This window comes from Aethalodelphis obliquidens, unplaced genomic scaffold (genome assembly GCF_003676395.1).
Source record: "Aethalodelphis obliquidens isolate GAN/ISIS:26980383/991018 unplaced genomic scaffold, ASM367639v1 scaffold5, whole genome shotgun sequence".
In the NCBI taxonomy this organism is placed as follows: domain Eukaryota; kingdom Metazoa; phylum Chordata; class Mammalia; order Artiodactyla; family Delphinidae; genus Aethalodelphis; species Aethalodelphis obliquidens.
Window position 1 is genome coordinate 18,540,384 of NW_020837949.1, and position 16,676 is coordinate 18,557,059.

A 16,676-nucleotide genomic window follows, 5' to 3' on the forward strand; every position below is an offset into this window, starting at 1 on the left:
GCCATATACTGAGTTCTGAATATAGTGAGTTTTTCCTTATTTTATAGACATAATATTGTTTACTCAGGAGTTTTTTAAATCTTCCTGCTTTAGAAATGAATATTACCTGCATTGTTATAGGGGAAAAAAAGACAATTCTGTACCTTAATTGATATACATTTTTAATTAACGGTAGATCTTGAGGGTTTATAATCACTCTGTACCCAAAGTTACTATTTTATACATGCATCTAATGGAAATTTAATTAGTGTCTCCTCTGGTGAAGGTTTGCACTTCTGGGTCCAGGCTGACGGGCCGCTGTACTGAAATCTGGATAAACATTGGGCTTTCTTTCTTCACTTTATTCCACTCTCATCAAGAGCAGAATTTAAAATTGCATTCTCAGTTACAAATTAGTAACATGGAATCACTAAAGATAAAGCTATGTATTATTACTTCAAATGTTTGGCAATCATTTTCACTTTGCACTGACACAGGATTACTGCTTCTATGAAAACAACGCCATTGTCCATCAGATTTCTCTCTGTACTGAAGCTGAATATACAGATGGACGCTCTAGCCTAATTAGGGAAAACCTCAACTCTGGAAGATCAGATTCTAAAATGTTCCAGAATATTATATAGAGTTGTTTGGGTTTTGTTTCTTAGAAATGGGAGTTCAAGTGATTTCTCTAATCAAGTTAATGATTATTGATGAAAGTTGGAATGCAAAACTAAGGCTTCCTATTTCCAGTCCAGTTTTTTAATTGCTCAGACAAAAAAACTGGCTTTCCTAGAATCTTAAATATTTTTAATTTCTTACCTTTGACAGCTCAGTTATACATAAAAATTATTCCAGTATACTAAAATTATGGATTTTTGCTTCTAGGGATCCCATTTACATTTATGTAAGTTATGTACGTCTTTACGTAGATATAGCTAAACCACAGAACCTAAAATCGGAGTGATCCAGCTCAGAGGGGAGGCCAAGAGTTGAGAGCCAGCCAGGCCTGTGGCAGTGACCCTCTGGGGCTCTGGGCCCTCCTCAGGGAGTCACGAGATTCATTTTGAGGTGATTATGGTTGGGCTCTGCTCTCCTGCACTGCACCTGTTAACATCTGGCCCGCGTGTACCTCACAGCCCTGAGACTCAGAGGGGCCGCTGGCTCTACTCCTGGGCCACCAGAGACACTTACTTATAAGCTTATTAATAAGGACTATGTTAATTACAATTTTTAAATACTTGAATAATATATGGCTTCCACAAAAATCACGTTATGTGCAAATTTATCCTTAAACTATCAACTGAAAAAAAGTAACTTCCTCCACAGATGAACTGTATAAATAAAATAAAGGGTTTGGCTTCTTAAGAAAACACATTAGTTTACAAATAGTAAACTTGTCAGAAAAACTGGCGTCTATTGAGGTCAATGATTTGGTATATTAAGTACAAACCTGCCCATCTACTTTTAAAAGCTGGGATTCAATTAGTCAGTAACTGGATGGACCAGTTTCAGGTATTAAATGTATCTGAGAGTGAGAACACTCTTACTTACAAATTCCATAATTCATACTTTTCATTAAATCAGACAGGTCTAACCTAATTAGCCCAAATAAATGAAGTTTCATAAAACCCTTCAAAACAGGAGTCTATTTTCCTATGCGCACATTATCTGGTCTGTTAATTTGCCAAGTGGCAGCTACAGCCAGTACTCAAGTGCTCCTGATGGCTGCAGAGCAGGGCAAGCTGGGGGCCGCACCCCGCCGCCATGGAGGCTGAGTCTTGCTCAAGAACCACAGTTGAGAGGCGCCCTCAGTGCTGCTGATGGAAAACCACGCTTGTCTCTGTTGCTCGGAACTGCTCAGGCTCAGGGGATCGACTCAGCTTTCTCCAGACCCCCGAGGGGCTGATTTAAAAGCCACAGCACCAACTTATGAATTCACAATGGGAGATGGGCCTGGCACAGGGATGGGGCAGGCTGCTCTCACCTAGGGGGCAGCCCCATGGGAACAGATCCATGCAGGGGACCAAATTAAACATCAGAGGTTGCTGGACTAGCAAAGATTTAAAGCAAAGGGAGCCAGATTTCCTCAAGAGAAACTTCCATGGAGCTTCCATGGAAGCCTCATTAGATACAACTGGACAGGCTCAGCTTTCTAAAGAACAGACCTGACGTGGAGGAGGAGGCCGTGCGGGATGAACACCACCCAATGCTCACTGGACGTCCCCCTCCGCGACACAGCACAGCCCTCCCTCCGCCAGAGGGGCCCACTTTCACAGCATGCACTTTCTTCTGGTACTTTCCGGCTACTTGTCTCCTAGGAGACTCAACTGGAAGGAAAACCTCGGTCATTATCTGTTGGTTGTTACCATTTTCACACCGACCTCATTCCAGAATTCCATGGGCACCTGATCTGGAGAAAGTGTGTAGAGTTGCAAAGCAGCACCGTTAGTTTGAACTCCGGCAAAACCGTGACCGGGCCTGCTTCTGCCTGGCCAGGATGCAACCCGGCCAGCAAGATCCTACGTGGGCAGAGTCACAAAGGCTAAACCACATGTACACACAAAGCTGTGGAGCATCTGCACAGCATCGGCACAGCAGCAAGAGTCTTACGTTATATTCTACATTATGTGATACGTGAATGCAGTTCAGTCCACTGGGGGGACATGCTTTTTATTATTATTATAGTGGTGGTAAAACATAAAATTGTAACATGTAACATAAAATTTGCCATCTTAACCATTTTTAAGTGTATGGTTCAATAGTGTTAAGCACACTCACATTGTTCTGCAACCAATTCTCAGAACTCTTTCCATCTTGCAAAACTGAAACTCTGCCACCATTAAACAATGCCCCTGTTCCTCTCTCCCCCAGCCCCTGGTAACCACCCTCCTTCCTTCCGTCTCCGAATTTGTCTACTCTGGGTACCTCATATAATTAGAATCATGCAGTATATGTGTTTTTGGTTATTTCATTTAGCAGAATGTTCTCAAGGTTTATCCATGTTGTAGCGGGTGTCAGAATTTCCTTCCTTTTTAAGGCTGAATACTATTCCCTTGTACATATAAACCATATTTTGTTTATCCATTCATCTGTCAATGACTGCTTGGGTTACTTCCACCTTTTGGCTACTGTACTGTGAATAATGCTGCTGTGAACGTGGGTGTACAAAGGCTGTGCAACACCTGCTTTCAGTTCTTTCGGTTCTTCCACCCAGCAGTGGAATCACTGGATCATACGGTAATTCTATTTTTAATTGTTTTGAGGAACCACCATACTGTTTTCCATGGCAGCCACACCATTTTACATTTCTAATTTCTCCACATCCTTGCCAGCACATTTTCTATTTTTTGTTTTGTTTTGCTTTTTCATAGTAGCCATCCTAAGGGGTATGAGGGGGATTTGGGGGGAAGCTGTTAAATACATCTCAAAATACTCATGTACTAAAATTCTAATTTAGGGCTTTAGAATTCCTAGATTCCAAGGAGATGCACGCATATATCCCACGTCATTTGCTGTGCATGATTCATGAGGCAGGTGGGGAGCATTAATTCCATCTAACAAGACAGAAGCTCAGAACAGCTAAGCAGCCTGTCCCAGGGGGCAGCAGGGCCAGGACCAGGCTCACATCCCCCGACCAGTGCTCTTCCGTTATACTCTGTAGTGCAACATTTTGAGGACTATGGAAATGCAAAGAAAGGGGGAGAGAATCTCTTGGATTGGGACAATGCTGTCAAGCAGAACACCACCTCAGCCCCCTTAGGAGCCAAACTTCCAGGAGGTGGAGTTCTGAACTGTGGGGCTGACCCATACCTACCATGAGTAGGTACTCCAAGGTACTGCTTAAAGGAAAGTCTTGTGAGGTCCATTATAGTCACCTTGACAAGCAGAGGGACTGGCCCAGAGGGCTGACTCATGCAGCTTATTTGTGGGGACCAGAGGAAGTACAGGGATTAAAGAGTCAGAACCAGCCCCATGGGAACAGGTTGATGAGTCCCCAAATAACAACCCACAGATTTGTTTTCCTTTCCATGCCGAACAAAAGGGACAGAGCAGTACCTGTGGTTGGAGCCAAACTCTTGGCAGTTGCCTCCAACAATCCAAGGTATTCTCTAATGAGCTGACTCAGAGTTTGGTAGGCAACATCCAGATCATCTACAGTAAGGAAGAGAATGTATGTTAAAGCAACAGAATTATATCAAAATAGAGCCAATCTGTGGTGATGGTTTTTTAACTAGATCTACTTTTATGAATACTGTGGTAGGCAGAATTCTAAGACCCAATGACACTTCACCCTTGTATAATCACCCCCCCCCCAACTTGAGTGTGGGCAGAACCTGTGAACATGATGAGCTACGACTCCTGTGATTACGTTAGGTTATATGGCAAAGGGATTTTCACGAATGTAAGTAAGGTTACTTATCAACTGAGTTTGGGCTAATCAAAAAGGAGATTATCTAGGTGGGCCTACTCTAATCACATGATCCCCATAAAAGGAGGTTTTCTGGTTGCAGAAGAGGAAGGGAGAGACTCGAAGCATGAGTAGGATTTGATGGGCTATTGCTGGCCTGAAGATGGAGGGGGCCATGTAGGTAGGACCTGAGAGCAGCCTCAAAAAACTGAGGGTCACCCTTGGCAGATAGCCAGCCAGCAACCAGGGACCTCAGTCCTACAACCACAAGAAACTGCATTCGGTCAACAATAAGAAGGTACTTTAGAGCAGATTTTTCCCCAGTAAACTTACACTTCAAAAATAAAACTTTGCTGAAAGTTACTGACCTGCATTGATTACTGCATCAAAATATCCTGGATATTTCTGATGAATTTTAATATAAAGGTCTACTCTGGAGACAGCAAATTCAATCTCTATACGACTGAATAATCCTTTTCTCCTCAAGTAGCCCTCATATTTTTTCTTGTCCATGGGTACCACCAGGATGTATCGAGGCTCAAAATAGGAATGTTTTAAACTTCTTACACCCTATGCATTTAAAGAAAAGATAATCAGTTAGAAACAGAGACACAATTTAGAAATCATTTAGAAGATACATGACAACATGGGTGTAATAAGTACTGAGGAATTTATTTTACCTGTATAATTAGCTATTATTTTCCTACAAGTATCCCAGGATTAGGTTACTTCTCTCTGCTCATCAAATATCACATTATCACTGGAAAAATAAGAATTTGTCCTACCTGGTTATCCTCTAACTAATCATTCTAATGCATATGACTCTTAAAAGAGAAAACTGCTAGAGACAAATAGGTATGCTCACTGCATCTTTATTACTGAAAAGTAATTTCAATTCTACATTTCAAAAGGCATCCTTGCAGCCCCAGGAGATAGAGATCTTACCATAGAGCAAGGCTCCTCTGTTACCCTTTTGTCATCAACTTGGGCCCTTCCTGTTCCTAAACCAGCAACCTGGTTGGCTGGTTCCTATCATATCTCACAGCCTGTACCCAGAGCATGGGAAGGCCAAGCTCATGATAACCTGCTAACCGGGAGCCCACACAACCAGGGAAGCAGTGGCAGGTAGTGCTCTGAGGATCTGGAGGGCTGGGTCAGGGCTGCAGCTCTCCAGCTTCTGTGACTCTGTGCAAATCCCTCAAGCTCCCTGAGTAATCAGGGTCCTCATCTGTGAAATGGAAGAGCTACTCCAAATGGACTCTAAAGTTTCTTCCACCTCAATCCTACCATCAATAATTTAACTCAATGTTCAAAATCTTTGTTTTTAAAAATTCAGGGGGAAGAAATACAGGATCTTTTCAAAAACAATGTCTACAAGAGTCAATGATGAGGACAGTTGGGAAAAATGGTTTAGCTCGGAAGAGTCAGGAATAAAGCCTGGTTTATGGACTCAACCTCTTAGAAATGAGTAGGAGAAAGCTCTCAGGAAGGAAAAAAGTAAAACAGGGGCCAGAACTCAGAACCATTAAACTGGAAAAAGTTAGACACAGGAGCTGGTGAGTCTGCACTCAAAGTTGCATTAATTTTTGTTTCTGCCATGTCCAAGGAAGACATTTTAGGGAAAAGGTCTTTCTTTTGGCTAATTAGCATAGAAACAAAGTAAACCTTCTTAAGGATGCACAACCAATCAACTGCAGAATGATAAGAATTGCAGGATTTTTAAGTTAGGAAAATTAACGAACTGGAAGAAATGTGACCAGTTTCACTGAAGTGAGGCAACACTTAGACCAATACAAAGGGCTGAAAAGGAATCCCAGTCTCCTGCTCTTGGAAGTCAGAGAGGAAAAAAGTTTTAAGGGAGATTCAAGTCGATAGTAAAGGAAAACCAAAAAACCAATCAACTGTCTTTGAAGATCTCAAATAGTTAATAAAGCCACATATTTTTAAAATAAATGAGTAGGAAATTCCTGGTTTTACTCTGGAGTTGATTTTAGAGAGACTTCTGTATATTCTAATTACAGAAGATCACTGGGGGAAGATACTGGGGAAGAGAGAAAGATCTCCTGAAATCTGCAAGTCTAAATTGCTCAAAGTATGAAAAGATAGTAAACCAGTGAGCAGCTGGAATCAAATGGCAGCATGGCCCATGCGCCTTCCCTGGAGAAGGAAGGGACAAGGTCAGTGGCAGGGCCCTGCCACTGTCCTGTGTGGACAGGGAACCAGTTCCACACCCTGTAGGAAACATTTTATCTGCTATCACTTATACAGAGACCAGTGCTCTAAAAAGAAAAACGGATAATTTAGTGAGGAGATAACTTAGAAAATAAATCTTGAGTGGCAGTTTTACTCCACAGCGTTTGGGTGATGTCTAGTATTGTAATCCAACTCCTGTCATTTGAATTATTTATATCTTTCTTCCCCTAAGCTAATTACAAACTTAAAATCTCACACATTTGTACGCATTCCTCTTGGGCCTAGCAGTGTTCGGCCTACACATTGTAGATCCACACACTGTAGCCCCCTCCCCAATCCCACATATATATACACATTTACGCATTAAAAAGAAATCGACTGAATGAAAAGTACTTACTTCTATTTCCATATGAACACAGCTTGCTAAACCATCTCTTGCGATATCTTCTATGGTGTCCCTACTTAATCCATACTTGTGATTACCATAATTAAAGGTTAGAATAAATTTCCCCTGCAATGTAAGAAGTGCAAAGATTTTCCTGTAACAGCTGCCATCACGGAATTTAATATAAATAAAATGATTTGATGTCTTACTTTTATACGATTACACAAAACGTATAAATATTAGCAATTGTATAAGGATGACAATGGGTTGATGAAACTTAATACCAAACTGATACAGAAATTCATTCACAATTCCCAGCTGGCCAAAAAATATTAGGCTTTTGGAAATAACCAGCTGACCAAACGTTAGAGCGGAGTAAAGGCAGTGAAGCTTATGATAAACAGATCATTTTGCTTACTTACCCACTTCCTGCCAAACCTGCACTGTAAACCTTCATTACTGAGAAAGCAAAACTAATAGTTCACCCTTTGCCTCGGCCATTTCGGCTATGCCAGTACACCAGGTCTCCCCCAAAAGCTTCCATTCTCAAGTGCCTTGCATTCCCAGATAAGCCTGAAGGCCATGAATTACAGCGACATCCATAAACCTTTGCATCCTGAGATAAGCGATGAAAAACAGACCCATCCTGCTTTTCCTTATAAACATAGCTTTTTATTGAAACTGCCCCAAATGTATTCAGCATCAGTATTGTGTGCCCTCTAGTCATCTGAGGTACAAATACTGCCTTCTCTCTATATTCTGGAAGCCCAGTTCTTCCTGAAACTGTAGTCTCGTGCAAAAAAAAAAAAAAAAAGCAAGTAGAACACATCTCTCAGAATTGTTTGAACTGGACTTCCCTGGTGGCGCAGTGGTTAAGAATCCACCTGCCAGTGCAGGGGACACGGGTTTGAGCCCTGGTCTGGGAAGATCCCACGTGCCGCGGAGCAACTAAGCCCGTGCGCCTCAACTACTGAGCCTGTGCTCTAGAGCCCACGAGACACAACTACTGAAGCCCACGCGCCTAGAGCCCGTGCTCAACAAGAGAAGCCACCGCAATAAGAAGCCCACGCACAGCAACGAAGAGTAGACCCCGCTCGCCGCAACTAGAGAAAGCCCGTGCGCAGGAATGAAGACCCAATGCAGCCAAAAATAAATAAATAAATGTATTAAAAAAAATTGTCTGACTTTTCCTTTGATGATATTATATTTATTAGACAACAAGATTTAATCTAAACTGGGACGCTGATGACAACAGAAGGAATAAAAATGTGGACATCCTTAGCCACCGTGACTCCTCAGATAACATGATTTTGAAATAAATAATGAAGTGAAAACTCCCAAGGCCAAATCCCATCAATTGAAGCCCAGCAAAAGGCAGCGCCGTCATTAAAAACAGTAGCAGTCAGGGGTCTTTGATGCTGCCCTGTGCCTCCTGGCCCAGATGTTCTGGAGATTTGCGTGTGTGTATGTTGTGGGGCGGGGGTGGGGTGGGGGGGGGCGCTGCCTGGCGGGGGGGTTGTTAGAAGGCTAGGAGACATACGGTGTCCCTCAGGAGGGTGGGTCTCTGGGGGATGTGTCTGTTGCGGGTGATGAGGAAAACCCCCATCCACCATAATCAGAAGACATTTATGTCATATATTCTATAAGTTAAAGACCCAGCAATAAATATCCTTTTACTTTACTCCCTCAATGTCATACTGTGTTCTTTGGGACAAATACTGTGACTCCTTTCCTTTTACTATCTATATTATATCTATATAGATAGACACCTGAGTCTCTTGTTTACTGTGACTCACTCTGTTTTCATAATGTATATTTGAATCACTTTTCAGATATATACTAGGAGTTTGTTTACTTGTGTGTACAAGGGCCTCCCTCTGTGGATCCCAAAAACATTTTCTGGAAGGATGTTAAGGTTGGGAGAAATCTTGCACTGTACTTGTGTATATAAAACAGGCCTTGTTCCACTGATATGTTAAGAATTGAGATGAGTGGTCCCCCAGCTTCCGGAGGGTGATACTCCTTTCACCGCTTCCTGCCTGTGGATTTCTTAATAAATAGCAATAATCATATCTCAGAGACCTCCAGATCTGTGATTTTTACTTCCACAAGAGTATAAGAGTCTCTGCAGGTAAGTGACTGTGTATATGGGCTTAAGAAGGGTTCACGCATCTGTGGGCACATGGGGGGATGATCTTTGTTTTTGCGGGGGGTGTGGAGTGTATATGGAAGCATGTGCTAGTCTATGTGTACCTGTCAGAGTGGAGAGGTGTGACTGTCCACAGCAGGCATGCTGGGGTGGGGTGTGCCCAGGCTGTCTGTCGAGGGGTACTGTGACTTGGGAGGGGGCAGGCTGGCTAGGGGAACGTGCATGGAGAGGGGCTCTGTGTACAGAGGCTGAGTGTGTGGGCGTGGTTGGCTCACCTGACAATGTGTCACGAGTTTCTAATGTCTAGGTTTGTCTCTCTTCATGAAACAGCCTCAAGCTCACTTGAAAGAAAAGAAGATTTGAAGCAAAATTCAAGTTGAATATGATGATGCCCTTACAGTGAAGTAATATGTTAGCAGAAGCAGGAAAAATGAGTACTTCTCAAACACACAAGCACTCCCATAGAGGGAGTAAAACTAGAAGACTAAATATAGTACAAAAGTACAGTGATTTCTCAGACTAGGAACTGAACCAGACTTACTTGATTACAGATTTGATAAGGTATGAAACATCAGAGGAGCACATGGGGCACTGAGAACAGTGGAACTAAATCAAGAAAAAATGCCCCAGACTCTAGCAAGAAACTAACGTCAATTTTGGGAACTAGCTGTCTTTCAACCCAAAGAGTCTTAAGAGAATGCTTCTTACTAATATCAAGATAACCCCTCAGGTTTCTCTTAACGGCTTTTAGAAATATAAAGTCTCAGAGTACCCTTGGTACATAAAACCGAACTTCTAAAATACAGCCCTAGGAGAGAAACTCATAAAGAATTTCCAAGATGTTCTTTTGACAAGATTAAAGGGAAAATGGCCTAGGGATTATAGGGTTTTTTCACTTGGGTTTCTCTGTGAATGCAAGAGAAAATACGCACCATGTGTAAAGCTGGTCATTCAAAATTAAACTCGTGGCAACTGCAGAGCCTATGCTTAAATGCTCCACAGTTATGAGCACTGAGGTATAAGCCAGGTCTATTATCTGGGGATGGGGCAGAAAAAGAATGGAGGATGGAGAAGGGGAGGGAGCGGAGGAGGGATGTAGCTGTAAGAGTATCACTGGTTAGATGGTAATCTTTCAAAAGCAGAAGCATAGCCTAGTCCTTAATCCCGTCCTTCAGGAAGCTTCAGGGGAAAAAAAAAAGAGTTGTGTAGGATTCATTTGGTGATAGAAAAAATGATAATATAAACAAAAATAAGGCCCAAGGTGAAGAGAAAATAAAAGGCTTACAGATCCATCGGTAGTGATAAAGATATGAGATGTTCTTTCTGTTTAACTGAAGTCATGGGTGAATAAGGTCGCCCAGAGCTCCAATGAAATGAACAAGGGCAGGGTAGTTATCCTCACCTAGGAAAGACACAGACCTCAAAGAAATGAGGAAACTTCTCCTGTCTACTGTCGAGAGCTTCCACATGCATTAATGACCTCCAGGACTTAGGACTTCTCAACACAGAGATGTTATGGTGGAAGGTCAAGTCTGTGTATGTGTCCAGGGAAGACCAGCTGGCTGGGACACACCAGTGTGAAATGGTGTTTAGGGTCACAACAATTAGAAAGCACCAGTGATACCAAAAAGAGGGAGTGGTCTCGGGACAGAACACGCCGCCCCCAACCCCCGGTAAGGGCTCCATTCCCAAGCTTGCTGCATCACATCAAGTCTTTGGGAATTGTTTATCTTGAGTCAAATCTGACCAATAGAGCAGCACCTGATAAACACAGATCTCAAGATCTTTTCGTGGTGCTTTCTTCCATTTTCTTAAAACGTCTATTTATTCAGTGTCATTGGAAATATACAATATTTTCTCCAAGATCATAAAATAAAGCAGCATGTGAACAGTGATGTATCAAATGGTTTAAGAAAAGAACCAACTCAATAAGAACACATCTCTCAGGAAAAACACAAATATAATTCTCTTTCTTAACACTATTTCCTAATATTTCTACCACAGAACATACATTTCTCGTGCATTAAATATGAAGAGCAGTCTTACCATGTTTAGCATTTCATCAAAAACTTCTTGAGAGATAAAATGATAATCAACCCGCTCCCCTTCTCCAAAGTACGGCCGTCTTGTGGTGTGACAGGCCCTGAAAACAGAATGCAGAGAACTTCGTCTCTTTCTATTAGCTTGAAATTCAAAATGGAAAAGGTTTTGGTGTAAAGTATGTTTTCAAAAATTAAAATTGATCCACGAAACATCAAGTAACATTGTTCTGAGAACCCTGAGCTCTGGCAGTGCTAGACTACATCCACTTGCTAGACTTCATAGGGATTATAAAAACTTTTAGATTATCGACACCAAACTTTCACTCATTGTTCTTTATCACCTTCTGAATCACCACCTCTGACATCACATCATAATACTTTAAGAAGTATAACAGTATTTATTACCCATACACTTTCCACCCAAGTGCTTTCATGCTCTCTCTGATCTATGGGCTTTTTCTGTAACGCTTCCCTCCCCGCTCCTCTGCCAGGTTAGCCCACTTGTCTTCAGGACTCAATTTAAGGGTCACCCCCAAAAGGCCTTTCCTGACCACCTGTGGATGGGTTCTGCACCTCTTCTTTATCCACCCTGAGCCTCAGTGCCTGCCACCAACTCCTCCCAGCCCCCTATTCAGGACCCCATCTCCTCTGCTGCTTGAGGGCAGAGACCAGCTCATTCCTTATTCCTGCCACACTTATCAGTACTATGTACGAACCTCCCACGGGAAGCCATGATTCCAAAGCTGAATGGCATTCTCAGCTCAACCAAAGAGGCCTTTTCTGCCCACTACCTGAAATAGCATCCCTACCCCAGCCCACCATGCCCCCAATTACTCTCCATCACCCAAACTGCCTTCTCTTATCTGTTTTTTCCTATCTTCTCCAGCAGGACATACAAATCATGAGGAGAGGACTTTATCTTGTTGATCTTATCTGCCACTGCATTCCCAATGCCTGGCCCACAGTAGGCATTTACTAAAGATTTGTGACATGAATGAATTAATCGAACATGTTAAGTGGATGGCAGCTGTGATGAGCTCCATTTTAAGATGACTATAAAAATAACTTGCCCGAGGCCACAGAGCAGGCCAGTATCGGTCCCAGAACTAGACTATGGGGCTCCCAACTAGACCAGGACTGTTGATTTCAGACCATGCTGACTTCCCAATGTTAAGTTCTGGGAACACAAACTGATTTTTAGATTATCCTATGGTTTTAAAACAGGAGATGCAGGTAGCTAGACACTTGACATGCTATTTCATTGACTCCTCACAGAAAGACATGAGGTAGGTGCTACTGTTTTTATTTTACAGATGATGAAACTGAGGCACAGCAGTAAAGTAACGTGACTAAGTAACAACCACAGGATGACACCAAAGTCAAGTCCTTTTAGTATCACACTAAGAGGGTAAACTCACAACCTCAAAATCTTCTCCACTTCAAAGTCAAAGACAGACAAACTTTTCTAATTCATACCGCTGTTCCCCTTCCTTAAAATCAAGAATTAGCTATACTATAAATTTAAAGGTCTTAACATTACATTTAAATTGTATACACAGGAAAGAGCACATTTTAAGAGAAGGCTGTCAAAACGCCATGACGTTTGTTGTGCTGTTTGCATGCACTGGAATTTCTTTATACCCCTTGGCAGGGACCTGAGACCTTCTGTCTACTGGTGTCCTTGACAGTCAGGATAGATAACTCGCTGACTTGGCATCCTGTACCACACACCCTTAGCATAGCCTATACACACTGCACTGAATTTGCATTTTCCAACAAAAAATTCCAACAAAGGAATTTCCAAACAAATAGCAGGGATTTTTTCAGAATTTCTAAAAGGAAGACAAAGCAAAGAAGCAATCTGAAGCTTCTAGGCAGGTAAATAAAGAGATGGCTTCACTGACACGGAGAAAGCTATGACAGAACCAGCATCCACTACGGAACTTTCTATTAAGAAGGACCTAAGATGACCTGCGGTTTTTTGAACCTGTCATCCAATTTTCACATATAGAAATGTTCGCTGTGTAGTATACTGCCCAAATGTGAATGTCTTGAAAAGGAAATACTTCACAGTGAAAGCAATGTTTCATTAAACTCAGAAAAACATGGTGCCAGATTTCAGACGAAGCAATTTGCTTGGGCCACCACCTTCAACATCGTTCCTCTCTCCTGTCTAAATATAATTTCAATTGTAATTTACATTTCCATGAGTTTACTATTTACTAGTTAAATCACGGAAAATTAATTAAATCGTGGTTTGTAATGGGAGCCATACTCCCTGTTAGTTTCATTTAACAGACAAAGAGCTGTGTTCACGATTAACCCCAGAATACAACACTGGCACTGAAAGCCTAAGGGTGAGTCAGACATTCTTAAAGGCCAATTCACTGGCCAGCTGTCACTGAGGATCCTAACACACCAAGTCCATGGAGAGGAGGAGATGATCAGGAGGGAAAGGAATCTGGAAGGCCAGGCCAAATAACGAAATATTACTAAATCCAGGAAAATGTAAGAGGAAGAAGAAACAATGCCTAAGAAGGACTAGCAGGCAGCTGAGGAAGTAGAAATTTTTTTAGTGTGATTCAGAAGCATGAAGATTTAGAATCTCAACTCTGGACCAGATTGCTTCAAGAAATAACTTGTTACTGCACATATTTAGGCAGAGGCTTGGCTGTGAGCACACCCAAATTCAAGCACATTTATAGCATGCCATATTGTTAGTAAGGGAACTCTTTCACTGGGTGTCCACAAATGCCCACGTATTCCTAGGGCATTTGGTGGGCAAATTAAATTGGTCCCAATGCCCAATGCAAACATATGTCAATAAACTGCTGGACACAATTTAAGAGATCACGAACAGAGAAGATTCCAGCACATACTGTGTCTGAGTATCAAATTCCAGGAAGCCACTACTCTGTCCACTTTCCTGTAACGCATACCACTTTCTAATTCATGCCATTATCACCTGTCACTATATCCTAACCAGTCTCCTCATCTCCAGCCTTCCCTCCCCAAGCACCCTCCCAAACTGCCCACAGGGGACACTTTCTAAAATGCAGCTGTGATCATGACACTCCCCTGCTTAGAGACCCCTTATGATCAGACCCCTGTCTATTTTTCTGGTCTTCTGCCATCTTCCTCCATGCTTCAAGCTTAGCCACACTACAGTGTACTTTCAGTTAATCAAATGTGCCAGGCTTCCCTGGTGGTGCAGTGGTTAAGAATCCGCCTGCCAATGCAGGGGACACGGGTTTGAGCCCTGGTCCGGGAAGATCCTACATGCCGCGGAGCAACTAAACCCGTGTGTCACAACTACTGAGCCTGTGTGCCACAACTACTGAAGCCGGCATGCCTAGAACCCATGCTCCACAACAAGAGAAGCCACCACAATGAGAAGCCCATGCACCGCAACAAAAGAGTAGCCCCTGCTTGCCGCAACGAGAGAAAGCCTGTGTGCAGCAACAAAAACTCAACGCAGCCAAAAAACTCAAATGTGCCTGTTGTTCTTTCTGCCTGGATCTCAGGCACCTGTTCCCCCCGCCTCAAATCTCACATCCCACTTATTTTTTATTTCTCCTGTCACAGAGGCTCTTTACTTCCCTCATCATAGCACCCATCAAACTGTCTTGTTAGCATTTACTTATCTAATCTCACAGTAGAGTGTAAGCTGCCAGGAGGGCAAGACTCATGTCTGCTTGTTTTACAATTTTATCACTGGTACAATGCACATGGATGGTGCTCAAGAAACACTGACTGAAGGAATAAATAAACCATTCTACTAGTCTGTCACACCTGTATAAAGAGACATTAGATTAGACGGCTCTTGGGGAGCTACAGCTCATACCATCTCATTTAGATAAATAGCTGCAGGCTTTTATTTTACCATATTATAGTGCTAAAAATAAAATATAGTTAGTAGTCAACACCATGAAAAAGGTTACACAAATAGAGATTGCTATAAAATAGAGATCTAAGGAAGAAGTATACAGTTTTACTTTCATGACTGTTCAGATCACTTTGAAGGCCTTAAATCTGGAAGATGAACAGGCGTGCCGGTACTGCTTTCTGTTTCTCTCATTACCCAGCACTTTTCTAGGAAGCCACTGATTTGTATGGTACTGTTAAGACTGGAAATAAATGGAGAGACTCCGAAGGCAGTAAATGCCTATCTCTAGGCCACTTGTAACTAATACAAGTAAAGAAAGAACATCCAACCTATTTCTAAAACCAAGAACAAATGGTAAAATCAGATCCTTGGACAAGAGCACAATCCCTCAGCCACTCCAATATTTGTTACACCACTAAGTCATGTTTTTAATATTTATACATCGGGATATGCAACTTACCATGTGAAAATTTCATTGAATGTCTTGGTCTTGGGTGAATGCAATTTGAAAAGGAAGACAAGGGCTTCCCTGGTGGCACAGCGGTTAAGAGTCCACCAGCCGATGCAGGGGAAGCAGGTTTGTGCCCCGGTCCGGGAAGATCCCACATGCAGCAGAGCGGCTGGGCCCGTGAGCCATGGCCGCTGAGCCTGCGCCTCCGGAGCCTGTGCTCCGCAATGGGAGAGGCCACAACAGTGAGAGGCCCACGTACCAAAAAAAAAAAGAAAGAAAAAAAAAAAAAGAAAGACAAAATGCTGGGAGAAAATGAGATAAATAGGAGGGAAAGAAAACATTCAAGCAAATGGCAGAGAAATGAGACTGTATTCAGCCCTTTTTTTTTTCCATTTAATTAAAAATCAATAAAATATATGATGGATAAAGAATAAAATAAAAGAAAATTTAAACAACAGCAATCAACAGTCCCTCCCATCAGGAAACTTGCACAAGCTTCTTAGATAGCCTCATCCACCAGAGGGCATACAGCAGAAGCAAGAAGAATTACAATCCTGCAGCCTGTGGAACAAAAACCACATTCATACAAAGATAGACAAGATGAAAAGGCAGAGGACTAGGTACCAGATGAAGGAAAAAGATAAAACCCCAGAAAAACAACTAAATGAAGTGGAGATAGGCAATCTTCCAGAAAAAGAATTCAGAATAATGATAGTGAAGATGATCCAGGACCTCAGAAAAAAGAATGGAGGCAAAGATCGAGAAGATGTAAGAAATGTTGAACAAAGACCTAGAAGAATTAAAGAACAAACAAACAGAGATGAACAATACAATAAGTGAGATGAAAAATACACTAGAAGGAATCAATAGCAGAATAAATGAGGCAGAACAACAGATAAGTGACCTGAAAGACAGAATGGTGGAATTCACTGCTGTGGAACAGAATAAAGAAAAAAGAAGGAAAAGAAATGAAGACAGGGCTTCCCTGGTGGCGCAGTGGTTGAGAGTCTGCCTGCCGATGCAGGGGACATGGGTTCGTGCCCTGGTCCAGGAAGATCCCACATGCCGCGGAGCGGCTAGGCCCGTGAGCCATGGCCGCTGGGCCTGCGCGTCCAGAGCCTGTGCTCCGCAAAGGGAGAGGCCACAACAGTGAGAGGCCCGCGTACCGCAAAAAAAAAAA

General features: G+C 42.4%; 1 protein-coding gene across 8 annotated transcripts in view; it reads right to left on the reverse strand.

The window, feature by feature from the left end:
- Positions 1 to 16,676, reverse strand: part of LRGUK (leucine rich repeats and guanylate kinase domain containing) — a 121,983-nt gene that overhangs the window by 41,234 nt on the left and 64,073 nt on the right. For all 8 annotated transcript variants that reach the window (XR_003431880.1, XM_027101889.1, XM_027101887.1 and 5 more), the window contains 4 exons: positions 11,164 to 11,260; positions 6,981 to 7,094; positions 4,759 to 4,960; positions 4,039 to 4,134 (listed from right to left, as the gene is read on the reverse strand). Coding sequence is in view for 7 of the 8 variants with exons in the window: in XM_027101889.1 (XP_026957690.1) it covers positions 4,039 to 4,134; positions 4,759 to 4,960; positions 6,981 to 7,094; positions 11,164 to 11,260 (509 nt within the window). In the remaining variant the exon portion in view is untranslated. The remainder of the gene's footprint in view (positions 1 to 4,038; positions 4,135 to 4,758; positions 4,961 to 6,980; positions 7,095 to 11,163; positions 11,261 to 16,676) is intronic.